We start from the raw sequence: 13,904 nt of genomic DNA on the forward strand, positions 1-13,904 counted from the left end.
AGCATCTACTGCGTCGCGCTCGTCCCAGCTGCCGGTTGACGGAGTCGGAGCCTCTCGCGGGGGCACGTCATCGTGCTGATAAAGCGTGGCGAGCGCGGTCTCCCAGCCCGCATCGTTGCCCCCGTCTAGCCTGCTCGTCCTTCACGTCGTCGTCGTCGTCATTCAGCAGCGGAGGAGACGACGCGGATCGATCCACCCGCAATGGCCGACGCCGGTGGTGCCAACGTTCCCGGCGGTAAGTGTTGTGTCTCTCCCGGTCACAGGCTTCGCGCGCTGGCTCCGGGAACGCGCGCGAAGGTCAACGCCTTGGATCGGTAACGGCCAATCGAGGCATCGCCCAGGATCTTCTTGCTCCTTTGATCAGGTTTTGTTTCCTGTTCGTCCTGCACAGCGTACTTCATCGGACGGCCGGCGAACGCGGCGGAGCAGCAACCGCCGGCGGCCGCCGCCGCCGAACGCACGCCTGCCCACACACAAACACCCGGTGGTACGTCGTCATATGCTCCGTAGCATTCTCTAATCCAATTGATCTTTTGTTGGACTAACTTGGACCTCCTGACCCAAACAAGATTACTTCATCGGGACCCCGGAGAACCGCCGGCCGCAGGCGGTGGTGGCCGAACCGGCACAGCCTGCCGGCGACCTGAAGAGATCAAGGAGCTTCCTGGAATGGTATGGTCAACTGGTTCTGACTTCTGAGTCGCAGAGCTGGAACTATTTTCTTTTTAGAAATAAAACTAGTTTTGCTCAAAAAAATCAAGAAAACTACAATTTTGAAGGCAGCTTTAATAATTGAACACGCACTTCATGTCAGCTGCTTACTTTGCTCATACCCCATAGGTTCCCTTGTCTCCGCGGCGGACAAGTTGCAAACTAGAAGATCCAGCAGAAACTGCCCAAGATTATTACTTGCGAGATTCAGAGAAATGAATTTGGACCAGGGAATGAAGAAGCCTCGTCCTGTATCTGAGTTGCAGGTTTTCTTATCTGGATGACGTTCTGTTTTTTCCCTTAAATTTGGTACCTTTTGGTCACCCCAATCCACATGAATTTGGCTAAGGCCTGTCGTCCAGTCTATATTTGCATACTTTTTTGCTTGTGGAAGTGCTCTAATTCCTCATTGTAAATTCTTAAATATGTGTTTCTTCCTTTATGTAATGATGATGAAATGATGCTGATTGAATTTAAGATTTTACATTCATGTGTCATGTCCTACATGGTATATAAACAAATCCAAATTTGGAAGTTTTACCTTGCAAAACCGTGTTCTGCTTAAAAATAAATCCTAGAAAGCCAAGCGAAGGTCCAGATATTTAGGCCACCTTGTTAAAGGCCCTTAGGCTTATGGGAAGTTGCAGACACCTGATAAAGGTTTAAATTGGCCTAAGCCACGTAGCCATCGAAAGCCCGAAGCGACAAACCAAACAGCACAAAAGGAAAGAACATTTGTCAAATGCCGGAAATTAAACCCTATTTTTTCCTATGCAAATGGCTTAGCGTCAAACTTGCCACATGTGACATAACCCCTGTATATTTCATCTACCTAGATCCAAATCATGCAACTAGCACACAGATCAAAGTGCTGATCATGAACTCATGTATATCTTCGCTAACCAATCAGACATGAACAAGGATACATCATGCATTTTCCTCCCTTTTCCTTTCTTATTGGTTCATCATGGCTAATAGATGTGTGGATCCATGATGTAAACTATAGCAAGAGAAGGGACCAGTACCATCACATCATCTCCTCATTAAGCCATGGCATTTCAAAAGCACACTTGCGTAACCTGATACCATCATGGATATCATTTAATATGTACACATGTGCTTTTAACATGCTTAAGCCATGCACCTTCACCACTGCACAAGTATGCATCTTTTTCATCACTTCGTGTCAATTTGATTTTTTTTAGATAAAGGAAGCATAAATTCCAGTCTCTGCAGCAACTAAGGATGTATACAACAATGAAACTTAACAAGCATGTAACTAGGTGCACACCGGAATTTGAGCGACCTACAACTCCACACCAATGGTGCTTTTTCACATGTTAATTCCATGTAGGCAGATACAAAAGGGTTATTATTTTTCTCTCCACTCACAGGAACTAGCATGATTAGTAGATGAATGAACAAAATTGCTATTAGCATGTTTATGCTTTTTTTATCTGGCTACCGTTTGCAGGGCGCATGATTGTTCTTCCAAGTCAACTAGTATGGGGGAGGAGTTGCATGAGTGAGGCCTGTTTTTAGAATGCGTAGGCTCTTTCCTGATGCTTGCGAGTTGCAAGTATAGGGAACGTGACAAGGGGTGAATTAAGTGTTCTGAAAATTAAAAATTAAAGCTCCAAGCACATATGAAAATATATTTCAATTTCAATCTACATATGCGCTAGATTTTTCTATAAATTGCTATCTCTGCAGCACAAAAGTATTAGATCCTAGGTTTTAATCCTACAACCTACGCATAGCAATTCTAAGAAGGTAAATGTGGAAAGTTAAGTGCAATCTGTAGTGGAGAAGGTAAATGAGGCAGAGAATACAAATTCCCAGCCTACACATAGCAATTCTAACAAGGTAAAGGTGGAAAGTAAAGTGCAATATGTAGTGGAGAAGGTAAATGAGGTAGAGAATACAAACTTCCAGCATGATGACTTTTTATGGAATTATCGAAAAGCTATTCCTCCTTAGCGCCCCCAAGTAAAAATATCTACGCAAGGGTCAAGTTCTTGATCCAGTAACTTTGTGTAACTTTGTGGATGGTCATGTGACTTGCCCATGTGCAAGTGGGTCTCTACTCGTCCTCTTGGATGCTTCTTATCATCTTCACTAAGTAGAGATCCTGCAAACCACCACGGATCTCTCCTCCCTTTCACAACTACCAGCAACCAATTTACAAACTCGACTAGAAGGTCTCTAAGATTTACAGGTTCTAGATTTACAACTCTTGGTACGTCCAAGCAATGACAGTAAAGAGGTGCGCAAACCTCGCCTAACTATAAGCTAAACACTAAAGCAATATGCTAGGTGGCCCAAACTAGCACTAACAAAGTCCTAAGATTTGTGCTAACTGCCTTAATCTTCTCTTTATCACTTTGGTGGATAGAGCACTGATCAAATATGTGTGGCGGTGGCGGGCCCAAAGGGTAGTCTAGGTAAGCCCAGAAACACCCTAAATTCTGGCCCACAAATGTTTTACTACTTAGAATTTGTGATGTAAACTGAAAAATTGGCCCAACAAGCCAACCCAAACCCAACTCGAGCTCCTCCGCCCCCGCTCCTGACCGGCTGACCCCAAGCCCCAGTCACCCCTGCCCACTGCGCCTCAGCCCGTCACCCCATCCCGTCACCTCGACAGCCGAATCCGCATGTCGCCCGACCCTGACCGCTGCCTCCGCGGCGTGGGGCTGCGCCGGCAGCCGCCCTTCCCCTCCCCGGCTCCTCTCGGTCCCCAGCCCGGCAGCTCCACCCGGCAGCCGCCGCCCTTCACGCAGCGTGCCTACGCAGTCTTGCTTGCGCGGCCGGCGGCTCCAGGGCTCCACCCGCCGCCCTGTGCGGCTGCGGCCCAGGCTACCGTGTGCCGTCGAGCGCTGGCTCGCTGCCGCGCCGCTCGTCGCCTCCCACCAGACAATGGCCACTACAGCAGGGGCGCGGCAGGCTGCAGCCCGCAGCCGGGCAGGGACCAGCGTGCCCTGACCCCTCAGCTGGACCGCCCAACTGGCCGAGTCCCCAATGCCGACAGCCACCAGTTGAGAAAGCCTAAAGCAAAAGCTATAGACTATATTAGTATTGTAATCTTCTATTTATATAAAATTTTATTGTTGTTGCAACTCTTTACATTGTAATTTATTTGAGTTCCAAACTAATTTGTTGAATTAGACTTATTATGGAACCTTTTTAATTATTATTATAAATGTTATTATATATCGTATTTGTTGTCAGTCAAAACCCGCCGGCGAGCAGTGACAGGCAACACGAGGAGCCGGGAGGCTTCCGGGACTGCTGGTGGACCCCGGTCCCTCAGTCAACGCCCAATAATCCGGCACAAGCCCTGGCTTGGAGTCGTTAGGCGTGCCACCTGACTCTGTAACTGATCAGGAAGGTGTGATATATTAGATTCCTTCATGCACAGACACGTGTAAACATTAGTCCGAGCTGTGATCGGCTCATTGGATGTTTCCCGGTATCGGCTGTAAAGAGCCGATTGCACCAATACTGGATCGGATCTTCAAATAAAGCATGTATATACCCGATAACAACATAAATCCTGCTCCATAAATATTAACGTAATCCAATCTACGACAATTAAAATCTTTACTGTATTATCGGAATATCCTACGCGTGATTGAGCCTAACAAATACCAAAGATAACGAAATAACAACCTAAACAGAGACCTAAAAACCAACCGAAAAGCCGATTCCCGGAACAATCTCTTTTCAAGCTGCTGCCCGATACTAATCATACTGCCGGAACTTTCAACTCGTTTGCAAGGTCTAATCATGCATAAATTAAGCTAAATCTCTGGTGATCAGAAACTAATCATAATAGATTAGATCTACTAATAAGGATAAAGCAAGACGCAACCATCGCACCCGGGATCGGACACGATGACTACCAAACACTCATGAGTAACAAGCAAGGCACGATCAAAACATGAAGAAATTAACGTTACTCTATGTGCGTTAAGATAACTAGTGCTACTCGTCATCAACAATGCTTCAGAACGAGAAACACATAAAAGTAAACGAGCAAGGGCAATGCTACCCCGATCACGATCGGGGCTACACGGCACTTACCCGAGGAAACCCTAAAACAGGGAGACGATGCGCCGAGAGTTGTTGATGAATGATTCTATCTTTATTGTTTACTCATGATACATATTTATAGTCCGTAGACTTTCCTTTCTTAACTAACCCTAACTAAACACGACACGAATCTTTAACTATCTCTATCTAAATTATTTAAGCATATCTATCTAGATACACGGCCTCCCTAGGCCCAAAACATCTGCACAGGGTCCGATGCGCAAGCTTATTATAGTTATCCTCCAAACCCATCTTGCTCACGGCCCACTTCCGACCTGTCCAAATTATAACGATAACAGTATTATTATCAAAGTGCTATTAAATTATACCGAATTGCGCTTTAAATTTTTTTCTAGACCTATCCTAGTTCAAAATCCTAGGTCCGCCAATGATGCGTGGAGTACATGCCTATAGCTTTCTCAATCTCTAAAACACTTCAAATGACTGGACAATGGGGTATAAATAGCACCAGCTAAGAAACTGGTTGTTGCTTCAACGATAGTAACAAATATTCGCCCTTTACTCATTTAGCACGAATGATGATGGTAGTTCTTCATATTGCAAAATGCATGAAGGTATATAATAAAATCCAAATGTATCTGAGTTATTTGTATTTTCTTAATATAGGACCTTTGGGTCTCATTTGGTGTTTCGCACTAGGACGGTACGACCCTGCATTTTGCAGGATCATACGTGGCTGCTGCCGAGTGATGGTAATCATGGTATTGGCAGGTGCTTGGGAGAGGCGAATCCGGTGGGTGGTCCCAGTTTTAAATTTTCCTCCGGGTGCTCCCGAAAATTGTTTTCTGAATCAAGGTTGCTTTAATTTGCATGATTGTCTCGGTGCCCGCCGCCTGTCTCCTTCTTGGCCGGCTCGGCGTCCTCGGCAGCTAGCTCGCTGGCTGGTCGGCAGGAGAGATTACTCTGCTGTTGGTACGATTATGCTTGGGATATATGGAATGCGAGATAAAGAAATGGGCAAATGGCGACGAGTGGAGTCAACAACCCTTAGACTGACTCCAGCGTCCGGTACTCTATTAACGGAGGATACTGTAGCGCCTCATCGCTCCATCGGTGTGCTGTAACGCGTGCGGTAAAATAGAGGGTATGGCCTGCGTCCTGCACAGAGGCAGGGAGTACCGGCGTCCTCCATCGCGTGGGCCCTCCAGCGCATCTCCACGCGCGCGGGCGGCGGGCGGCGGCGCGCGGGGCGGCAGGGGCGGAGGCGCGCGGGAGGAGGGCGGCGGGCGGAGGCGCGCGGGCGGAGGGCGGCGGAGGGGCGGGCGAGGCGCGCGGCGGAGCGGTGGGCGGAGGGCGGCGGGAGGAGGGCGGCGGGCGGAGGCGCGCGGGAGGAGGGCGGCGGGCGGAGGCGCGCGGGCGGAGGGCGGCGGAGGGGCGGGCGAGGCGCGCGGCGGAGCGGTGGGCGGTGGGCGGCGGGAGGAGGGCGGCGGGCGGAGGGCGGCGGAGCGGCGGGCGGAGGGCGGCGGAGGGGCGGGCGGAGGGCGGCGGGCGGAGGGCGGCGGAGCGGCGGGCGGAGGGCGGCGGAGGGCGGGCGGAGGGCGGCGGAGCGGCGGGCGGAGGGGCGGGCGGAGGCGCGCGGCGGAGCGGCGGGCGAGGCGCGCGGGCGTTGCGGGGCGCGGCAGGCCGGTCGGCGGGGTGGCGGCCGGGCAGGGGCGGAGGCGCGCGGTAGGAGGGCGGCGGGCGGAGGCGCGCGGGCGGAGGACGGCGGAGGGGCGGGCGAGGCGCGCGGCGGAGCGGCGGGCGGAGGGCGGCGGAGGAGCGGTGGGCGGAGGGCGGCGGAGCGGAGGGCGGCGGAGGGGCGGGCGGAGGCGCGCGGCGGAGCGGCGGGCGAGGCGTGCGGGCGTTGCGGGGCGCGGCAGGCCGGCCGGCGGGGCGGCGGCGGGGCAGGGGCGGCGGCCGGCGGGGCGCGGGAGGGGCGTTGTGGGGCGCGTTAGGCCGGCCGGCGGGGCGGCGGCCGGGCAGGGGCGGCGCGGGGAGGGGAGCAGGGGCCGCACGGGGAGGGGAGCAGGGGCCGCGCGGGCGGCCGGGCAGGGGCGGCGCGGGGAGGGGAAACGGGGCCGCGCGGGGAGGGGAAACGGATGCGGGAAGAAATGATAGAAAATTAATATTGTGGGGTATAGAGGATGGAAATAGAGGATATTGTTGGAGTTAAATTTGGTATAGAGAATGAAGTTGATATGGAGGATGGATATAGCGAATAGGATTTGGAGGATATCGCTGGAGATAGCCTTAGAGCATGTACATTGCAGCACGTACAGCCTTAAGAATTCTTTTACAGTTTTCAAGCCAAAGAGACAAGTATTTATAGGGTTGTACACACTAGAGACTGGGTGTTGTCTCTTCCTCTTAAAAAGATGTGCAAGAGACCGTCTCCTAACGAGTGCCTGTCTCTTAAAATTTTATTCATTTACCTCTTAAGACCTCTCGAGAGATGGCTGTAACATGGTTCTGTACATGCGCTTAGCCCCGTTTGGAAGGCGCGACGGTCAAGGCGGCGGCGCAGCACGGTGGCACGCGGGGCGAGGCGGATCGGGCTGGGCACGGACGGATATGGATACTGGACATGGCCCATGTCAGCTCGTGGATCGTGGGAAAGGGCCTGCCCGTGGATTGTGAACACTAGGGCTCTGGCTCTTGGCTGAGGGAGCGAGGGCGCGGCGGCAGCGGTGCTCGTATCCAAGATCCACGGCTCCGCACTGTCGGTCCCCAGCTGGCCTCGAAGATCCAGTGAGGAGGGTGAAGGAGGCCATGCTCGGGTTCGTCTCCGGCAAGGGCGGCTTCCTAGGCGAGGCGGCTTCGACCCTGTCTACAAGGGCTTCATCGGCGATGGCTTCAAGAAGGGGCTCAAGCCGCAGGCCATCGCCGTCTTCCTCCACGGCCACGTCTTCTTGCTAGCAGCGTCGCCATCTCCTCTTCCTCTCTGCCCACACCAACTCATCGATTCAGAGCAAGTATGCAACAACGATGTTGGCCTTCTCCCTGTTGTTTCTTTGGATACTTGTGCTGCAATTTCGAGGAAATTTGTACAGTTTTGATTTCGTTTGTGATGGAAGGACTGCAACATTGAGTTGGTTTCTGTATGTTCGTTAGTAGGTCCTCGGTTGTTCTTTAGTTCTTAAAATTCAGTTCTTTAATTAGTATCTGAATCAAAGTGAAACCTGATGTGTAACCTAAATCTTGTTATTTTGTTCTTCAGTTGTGCTGTCTGCCATCTTACAACTAATTTGTGACATGATGGAAGTAATCCCTGTCCCTGCTGCTCATTCAGTTAGTGTCTTTCAGAGTCTGTTTCAGTTTTTAGAGTCTTTCAATTAAGTTTCAGGTGTTGCATCCTGTCTAGACCAACAAATAAGCAGTAGATTACAGTTAGTCATAGATAGCTTGCTAGTATCAAGAACATGAAAACAATGTAATTGACTGTTACATAGCTTATTTTGTTGAATAAGCATGTCCTGAACACTACATGTTGGTTTGTTGCAGGAGGCTCCAAGGTCAATACTCAATGCTGCTAGAAAGGCATAAGATCTTATTGGATTTATCATGCTATTTTATCCTGCATCTTCATAAGTTACCTACCTATTGGATTTTGAGAATAAGCCTTGTCAGTTTCGTTTATTTGTTGCTTTGAAAATCTTCCAAACAAGATTCAATAGGTCTCTTATGTAAAGACTTGCACCTGTGTATTTATTTTCAGTTTGTTTGAGAGTATACGGTGAAGATTCAAATATGTTTGTATGTTTATGTAATGAACATGCATGTGAATTCATACCAGTTCAAAAGTCAACATCACTGATGCGCAATGTTTGTTTTTGTTTCGGTGAACTTGTAAGGCGCAATGTTTGGTGCTGAAGTGGAGAAGGTTTTATTCCTGTGAAGCTGAAAAATAATTTTGAGGGAAAAGAATGATTCCTTGTCCAAAATTGAATCCAACAGGATTAAGTGACCTAACTTGTTTCACTTGATCCTTGGCCCGGAAGCATTTAGGGTGGGACTGATCCACCTGCTGCCGAACGAGACCTTACAGCAAGTACATTGCTACACGTTAGCGGTCTTATAGATTTTCTCATGCAGATCCATGTAGGATTTTTGATAATGTGAAGGAGAGAGGGGAAGGAGGGAGAATGAGGTTTTACTTCGTGAAACAACCGCAGAATTGTAAGATCGTTTGCTCGTCATTGTACGAGTTGTTTGCCATGCTACTCACAATATTTCTTTTATTCATTCCACAATCAATTATGCAGGTTATATATTCTGTCTACAGAGTCATCTCACGGTCACGTGTCATGGATCTCGCTGCATTCAACGGCGGCCTGTTTGTTTCACACCTGTGAGATCGATGATCCGAGCTGGAAGCTTGGACGCTCATCACCGGGATTTGCGAGACGACCAACTGGTCAATGCAATCATAATCGTTTTCCTGTCTGGCCAAGCATCTCCTCCCAGCTCTTCCCCACGTGGGCCTCCTAGTACTAAATTCAGCCCGGGCGGCGTCCTGTCTCCTCGGACCTCCCGGCGGTCGTCTGCTCGGCTCGTCGCCGCCGTCGGCAAACAGCGGTGGCACCTGGTGGCTGGTGGCCAACCGCCCGGTGATCCGCCATGAGCACCTACTTCGTAGGCCACCCAACGGCCTACACAGCGGCAGAGCCGGGGACGAGACAGGAGCCCCAGGTCAACGGCGGCGCTGAGAAGAAACCAGTGAGCACGCAAGCTCCTGGTCCGTACGTGATTCTTCTCCTCAATTATCAGTAATTCGCTTGAGTCCGATGAGCAGCACAACGACGCTGCCGACTTCTCTCGACGCGCCCCTGTTGTTAATTCGACATGGTTGTTTTGCAGGAACAGACGGCTACTTCGTCGGTCACCCGGTGACCCTTGAGGGGAAGCAGCCGGCACCAGCACCGCCACCGCCACCGCCGCCACCGCCTGCTAGAAACAATGGATCGGGCTTCCTGGCAAAATGGTACTCCGATTCATTGGCATATTAACAATTCACTAATTTGTTCTGTTTTTGGTACTCAACTGGTTGGTGATGAAATCTATTTCTTCTCTGTTTCTGGCTGCAGGACCTCTTGCCTCTTCGGTGATGGAGCTTCGGCAGAGCAATAATACCAAGAGTTGTGGCGACGGTGGAGCAGAGCATAGTGCAAGGTTGAGAACAGAGAAGGTTCAATCAAATTGGATGGAGGAGCTTCAATTGTACCTGAATTATTGCCACCAATATGTCCAATGGAGGAAGCTGCTCTTTGTTCTTCAACGGTCCTTTGTTGCTCGTTCCAGCAAATGCAGATGCAATAAAACTGCCAATTCCAATATGCCGGTGCCCATTTTTCGCAAGCGCTAGACGTTGACTTTTTCTCTCTAAATGATGGTTTAGTTGTCCTTTATCGCTCTCAAAAATATCAGTGATGCATCAGTTGACATGTTTTGTGACTTGAGTATGGATTTTCCCTATATGCTTAAAGTCTGAATATACAGACTTGTAAATTTGCCATCTAAAATCAACAGGCAAAACCACAGTTTCCTACTTTACATACAATTTTGAGAAATTTATATTCTGGACGTGGAGCAAAAACATTTTAGCCAAAATTAATACTCCCTCCGTTCTCTTTTATTTGATGTTGCTTAGCTCAAATTTGAGCTAACCAGTGTCATATAATGATACAAAACAGAACAGAGGGAGTAATGGTGAAGTTGCAAGCACATAGCCTATCAGCAGCAAGATTGTGTTGCCACTAGCTTTACTGTGGTTGTTGCCCGGATGAGATTTGACTGAAATCTAGAATATTTTTGAAATTTCACTAAAATGGTTCAAACCATGTCAGATCTCACCAATGCGATAAATACCTACTGATAAATGCTGCCACGAATAAAAAAAAGGTGGGGCGAACTTTAGCGACAAGTTAAATCAAAAGTAACACGCACCACATTCACATGTGCAATCGCCAAATTATAGCCAAAAGTGCCTGTAAAATAGTTACTACGTAATTAAAAGTGCTTGAAATGTTCTACTAAGGGTTGAATTGCTAAAACGTCCAATCAAAGATTAACAAAATTATACTATTTATTCGTGGGCACCGCAAATTAATTTTGGAATAAGACAAATTAACCGATTAACTTGCTGGGATTACTGTCACTTGGGACGAAGAGCCGAGTCCATTTTAGTTTTTCTGCTGTGTTCACCACCTAACGTTTGCAGCTGCCATAGAGTCTCTGTTGCACAATTGTTTTTTCGAACCAAGGTTGTTTCGGAAAATTGTCTCCGCCCCCCGGCGCTGAATCATTGCCAGTCTGGCGAGGCGAGAGCATCTCTCTCCTCTTGACTTCTCGCCTTCTTGGTCGTCTCTCCTCTTGCTATCTCCGGTCGAGGCTCGGGGGATCGGGAGAAGAGGTGGAGGCTAGCTGACCGACCGGCCGCCGGCGGATCCGCCATGAGCAACGGCCAGCAGGGCGACGTTCCTGGTAAGCACATCATCCGCGATCTTCCGGCCGCTTTTGCAAGAGATGAATTGGTGCTAGCTAGCTAGTGAAAGCTTGTTCATGGCGGTGAATCTTTATCAGGAGGCTACTTCGTTGGCCGTCCAACAAACCACGCGCTGGAAAGGACAGAAGAACCAGCCGCCGGCAGCGGCGGCGGCAGCGGCGAGCACACTCCTGGAGGTGCGTTCATTCTTTCATCCCCTTCTCGACTCAAACAGGATCGAGAAGCACAAAGCAGCTGATTTCCCTCGATTTCCTCTAGATTCTTGTTGAATTGAACTTGGATTCCTTGTTGTTTCTTGTCTGAAAAATGCATGTGAAGGTTACTTCGTCGGCCGTCCGGAGAACCATCGCAAGCAGGAGCAAGAACCAGCACAGAAGCCGGCCACAAAACAGAGCACGCCAGGCTTCTTGGCCAAATGGTACTTCGAATCTCCATTCTCCAATTAGTAATTTCAAATTTGCACAAGCAACTTGTTAAGGAATCATTATTTGAGTTCACATCGACGTTCTGAGTAAAGGAACTGATCATATAATGGTTCTGATCTGTTCCTTTCTTCTTCTTCTCTGTTTCGGGTCTGCAGCTGGCCATGCCTCCCCGGCGGTGGAGCTGCCGACTAGATCAGGAGCTCCTGCGAGGACTGCAGCAAATTTGGGAGGGGCTCTATCTGTGTCTGAGTTGCAACTTTGGAGCTGTGGAAGCTGCTCTTATTTCTTTTCCTCATTGTTTCACGTTTGATAATTCTTACACGTCCCTGTGCATCCGTACCACTACTACGAATTACAAATTTGATCCTTCCCAAACAACCAGCTGCAGTATTTTCTCTCTTTCCTGAAAAAGGATACTTTTATTTAAAAAATTTTAATTGTGTATTATTTATTTTGATTTCTTTCATTGCGAACCTTCTTTTTATTTTTGGCCGTGAGATGTCTTTCACGTGTTATAATACATGTATGTCACTTCAGATTTCAAAGTTCTTCCAGGTTACTGGGTCATGTACTGTACATATGATGTTGCTTTTGAACAATTGAGTTCCATTGATTAACCATTTAACTTAAGTAAAAAAACATAAATAAGTCATCAAAAAGGAGTTATCTAATATGTTCAAAAATGTGTTGATAGTATCCCCATGTCGAAAAAGTGCAAACCCCGTAGAGTTTAACTAGGAATACATGTTCTATAGTAATACTGAAGTTTTTAAGAGTTTACACAAAACAACAGCTATTTTGTACAAGTGAAAGCGAATAGTTTAACTTAAGATTTTTTTAGACCCACTAGATAAAGAAAACATAGAGAAGTATACACACGAGGTAATCCTAGACACAAATTATGATTTGTGTTCTTTATATTTGAAGAAAGATGAGCTTGAATATCAAGTAAAATTCATTGAAGAAGGAAATTAGCCATCTAAAACTGTTCTCGAACTCAATCAAGGCAGACAAGCTGCAGGTGAAATAGCCTCCCGTGCATCATCTGACCATTGACTTGTTCTTTTCCTGATGAGTTTTTTACAGCTACGTATGAATATGATGTGGAAATTCCTGATTTAGTCTGCCAGTTCCTTAATAATACTTCATAAAACGAAATATGCTAATCAGTGCATAGATGACATGACAACCTTTTTTTTCCAAAGTGTGTGTCCAGTTGGAATAAAAACCTAGCAATTCATAAATTGCTTACAAATAATATGACTGGTTGGTTAAGTGCTCCTTTTCTTTTTTTGCGATGACCAACAAGTGATCCTTTATAATTATCTTACCTCATGGACTTGTACCAATGCTCAACAACTAGAACTTGACATCGCAAGCAGTGTGTAAAGACGGCAGTTATAATTGGTTAGTTACTTTACTTCTAATTTTGTATGATTGTGCTCAAAACAAGTGGCTGTATATGTTAGAAGTTTAGAACCATTCAATGCAATAATATGCGGTCAATTGCTTTTGAAAGGAAACAATGGAACTCCTCTTGGGGCAAGAAAAGTTCCTTTCCTCCTGGTACATTGTGTTTAATTTTACATTTTTTTTAGTTAACTATGGCAAACATACAACAAATGATCCTGTTGGGAATGTGGCAAGAAATCATATTTCTATAGGAATTGAACCGATGTTCATTATGAAATTCAAGGAGGCCCTAACGATGCACACCATTTCTAAGGAATGCTGGATGTATGTGTTTTACCGGATTTGTTTGTAAATTAGCAACGCGCCAATGCAAAGATAAATGCATCTTGATATGGTTTCCTTTTACTAAGTGAACACAGACTTCTTCAGATTTATGTATGGCACCGTCCCTTGTCCGGGCACCAAGGATCCAGCTAGGCCGTTCCATGCATGGACATCAATTGACACACTCTAGTTCACTTTTTCTATAGTCAATGTACAAAATGAACAATCAAATAAAGAAAAATGCGCATCTAGTTGATCCAGTGGGTTTTAATGAACTACATGCATCATTTTTTTTTGTGAAACTTTTTATTGCGTGATAACAAGTTGTAAGTACACATACCACTACAAACATATGTTTTTGCACACCATGTCGCAAACCTAGAGACGTATGAAACATTTCGATTGATTCAGAAATAAACTTTCGACGTCCCGGC

General features: G+C 47.6%; 2 protein-coding genes and 1 long non-coding RNA gene across 4 annotated transcripts; all 3 read left to right on the top strand.

Annotated features, from left to right (window-relative positions):
- The first annotated feature begins 7,396 nt into the window (after positions 1-7,396).
- Positions 7,397-8,611, top strand: LOC112903024. Its single transcript, XR_003230713.1, has 2 exons — positions 7,397-7,778; positions 8,308-8,611. It is a non-coding gene; the product is annotated as an uncharacterized LOC112903024 (long non-coding RNA).
- Positions 8,612-9,031: 420 nt separating this feature from the next.
- On the top strand, positions 9,032-10,356 carry LOC112902821 (large proline-rich protein BAG6-like). 2 transcript variants are annotated; one of them, XR_003230672.1, is made up of 3 exons: positions 9,032-9,545; positions 9,664-9,787; positions 9,891-10,356. XR_003230672.1 is itself a non-coding variant. In XM_025971999.1 (3 exons), the coding sequence occupies exons 1-3, from the start codon at positions 9,424-9,426 to the stop codon at positions 9,931-9,933; spliced, it is 285 nt and encodes a 94-aa protein (XP_025827784.1). In that variant the 5' UTR covers positions 9,033-9,423; the 3' UTR covers positions 9,934-10,356. The 2 variants fall into 2 exon arrangements, 1 of the variants encoding a protein (XP_025827784.1); XM_025971999.1 differs by having other exon boundaries at positions 9,033-9,541.
- A 684-nt stretch (positions 10,357-11,040) lies between these two features.
- Positions 11,041-12,300, top strand: LOC112902965. The gene is made up of 4 exons (XM_025972167.1): positions 11,041-11,286; positions 11,386-11,484; positions 11,627-11,726; positions 11,889-12,300. The coding sequence occupies exons 1-4, from the start codon at positions 11,256-11,258 to the stop codon at positions 11,923-11,925; spliced, it is 267 nt and encodes an 88-aa protein (XP_025827952.1). The 5' UTR covers positions 11,041-11,255; the 3' UTR covers positions 11,926-12,300.
- The last annotated feature ends 1,604 nt before the right edge of the window (positions 12,301-13,904 follow it).

The sequence above is a fragment of the Panicum hallii genome, chromosome 8 (genome assembly GCF_002211085.1).
Source record: "Panicum hallii strain FIL2 chromosome 8, PHallii_v3.1, whole genome shotgun sequence".
Taxonomy (NCBI): domain Eukaryota; kingdom Viridiplantae; phylum Streptophyta; class Magnoliopsida; order Poales; family Poaceae; genus Panicum; species Panicum hallii.

Coding starts and splice junctions, on each gene's coding strand:
- LOC112902821 (XM_025971999.1), top strand. CDS start 9,424: ATGAGCACCTACTTCGTAGGCCACCCAACGGCCTACACAGCGGCAGAG. Junction 9,542..9,663: donor AGTGAGCACGCAAGCTCCTG/GTCCGTACGTGA, acceptor GTTGTTTTGCAG/GAACAGACGGCTACTTCGTC. Junction 9,788..9,890: donor TCGGGCTTCCTGGCAAAATG/GTACTCCGATTC, acceptor TTCTGGCTGCAG/GACCTCTTGCCTCTTCGGTG.
- LOC112902965 (XM_025972167.1), top strand. CDS start 11,256: ATGAGCAACGGCCAGCAGGGCGACGTTCCTG. Junction 11,485..11,626: donor CGGCGAGCACACTCCTGGAG/GTGCGTTCATTC, acceptor ATGCATGTGAAG/GTTACTTCGTCGGCCGTCCG. Junction 11,727..11,888: donor CCAGGCTTCTTGGCCAAATG/GTACTTCGAATC, acceptor TCGGGTCTGCAG/CTGGCCATGCCTCCCCGGCG.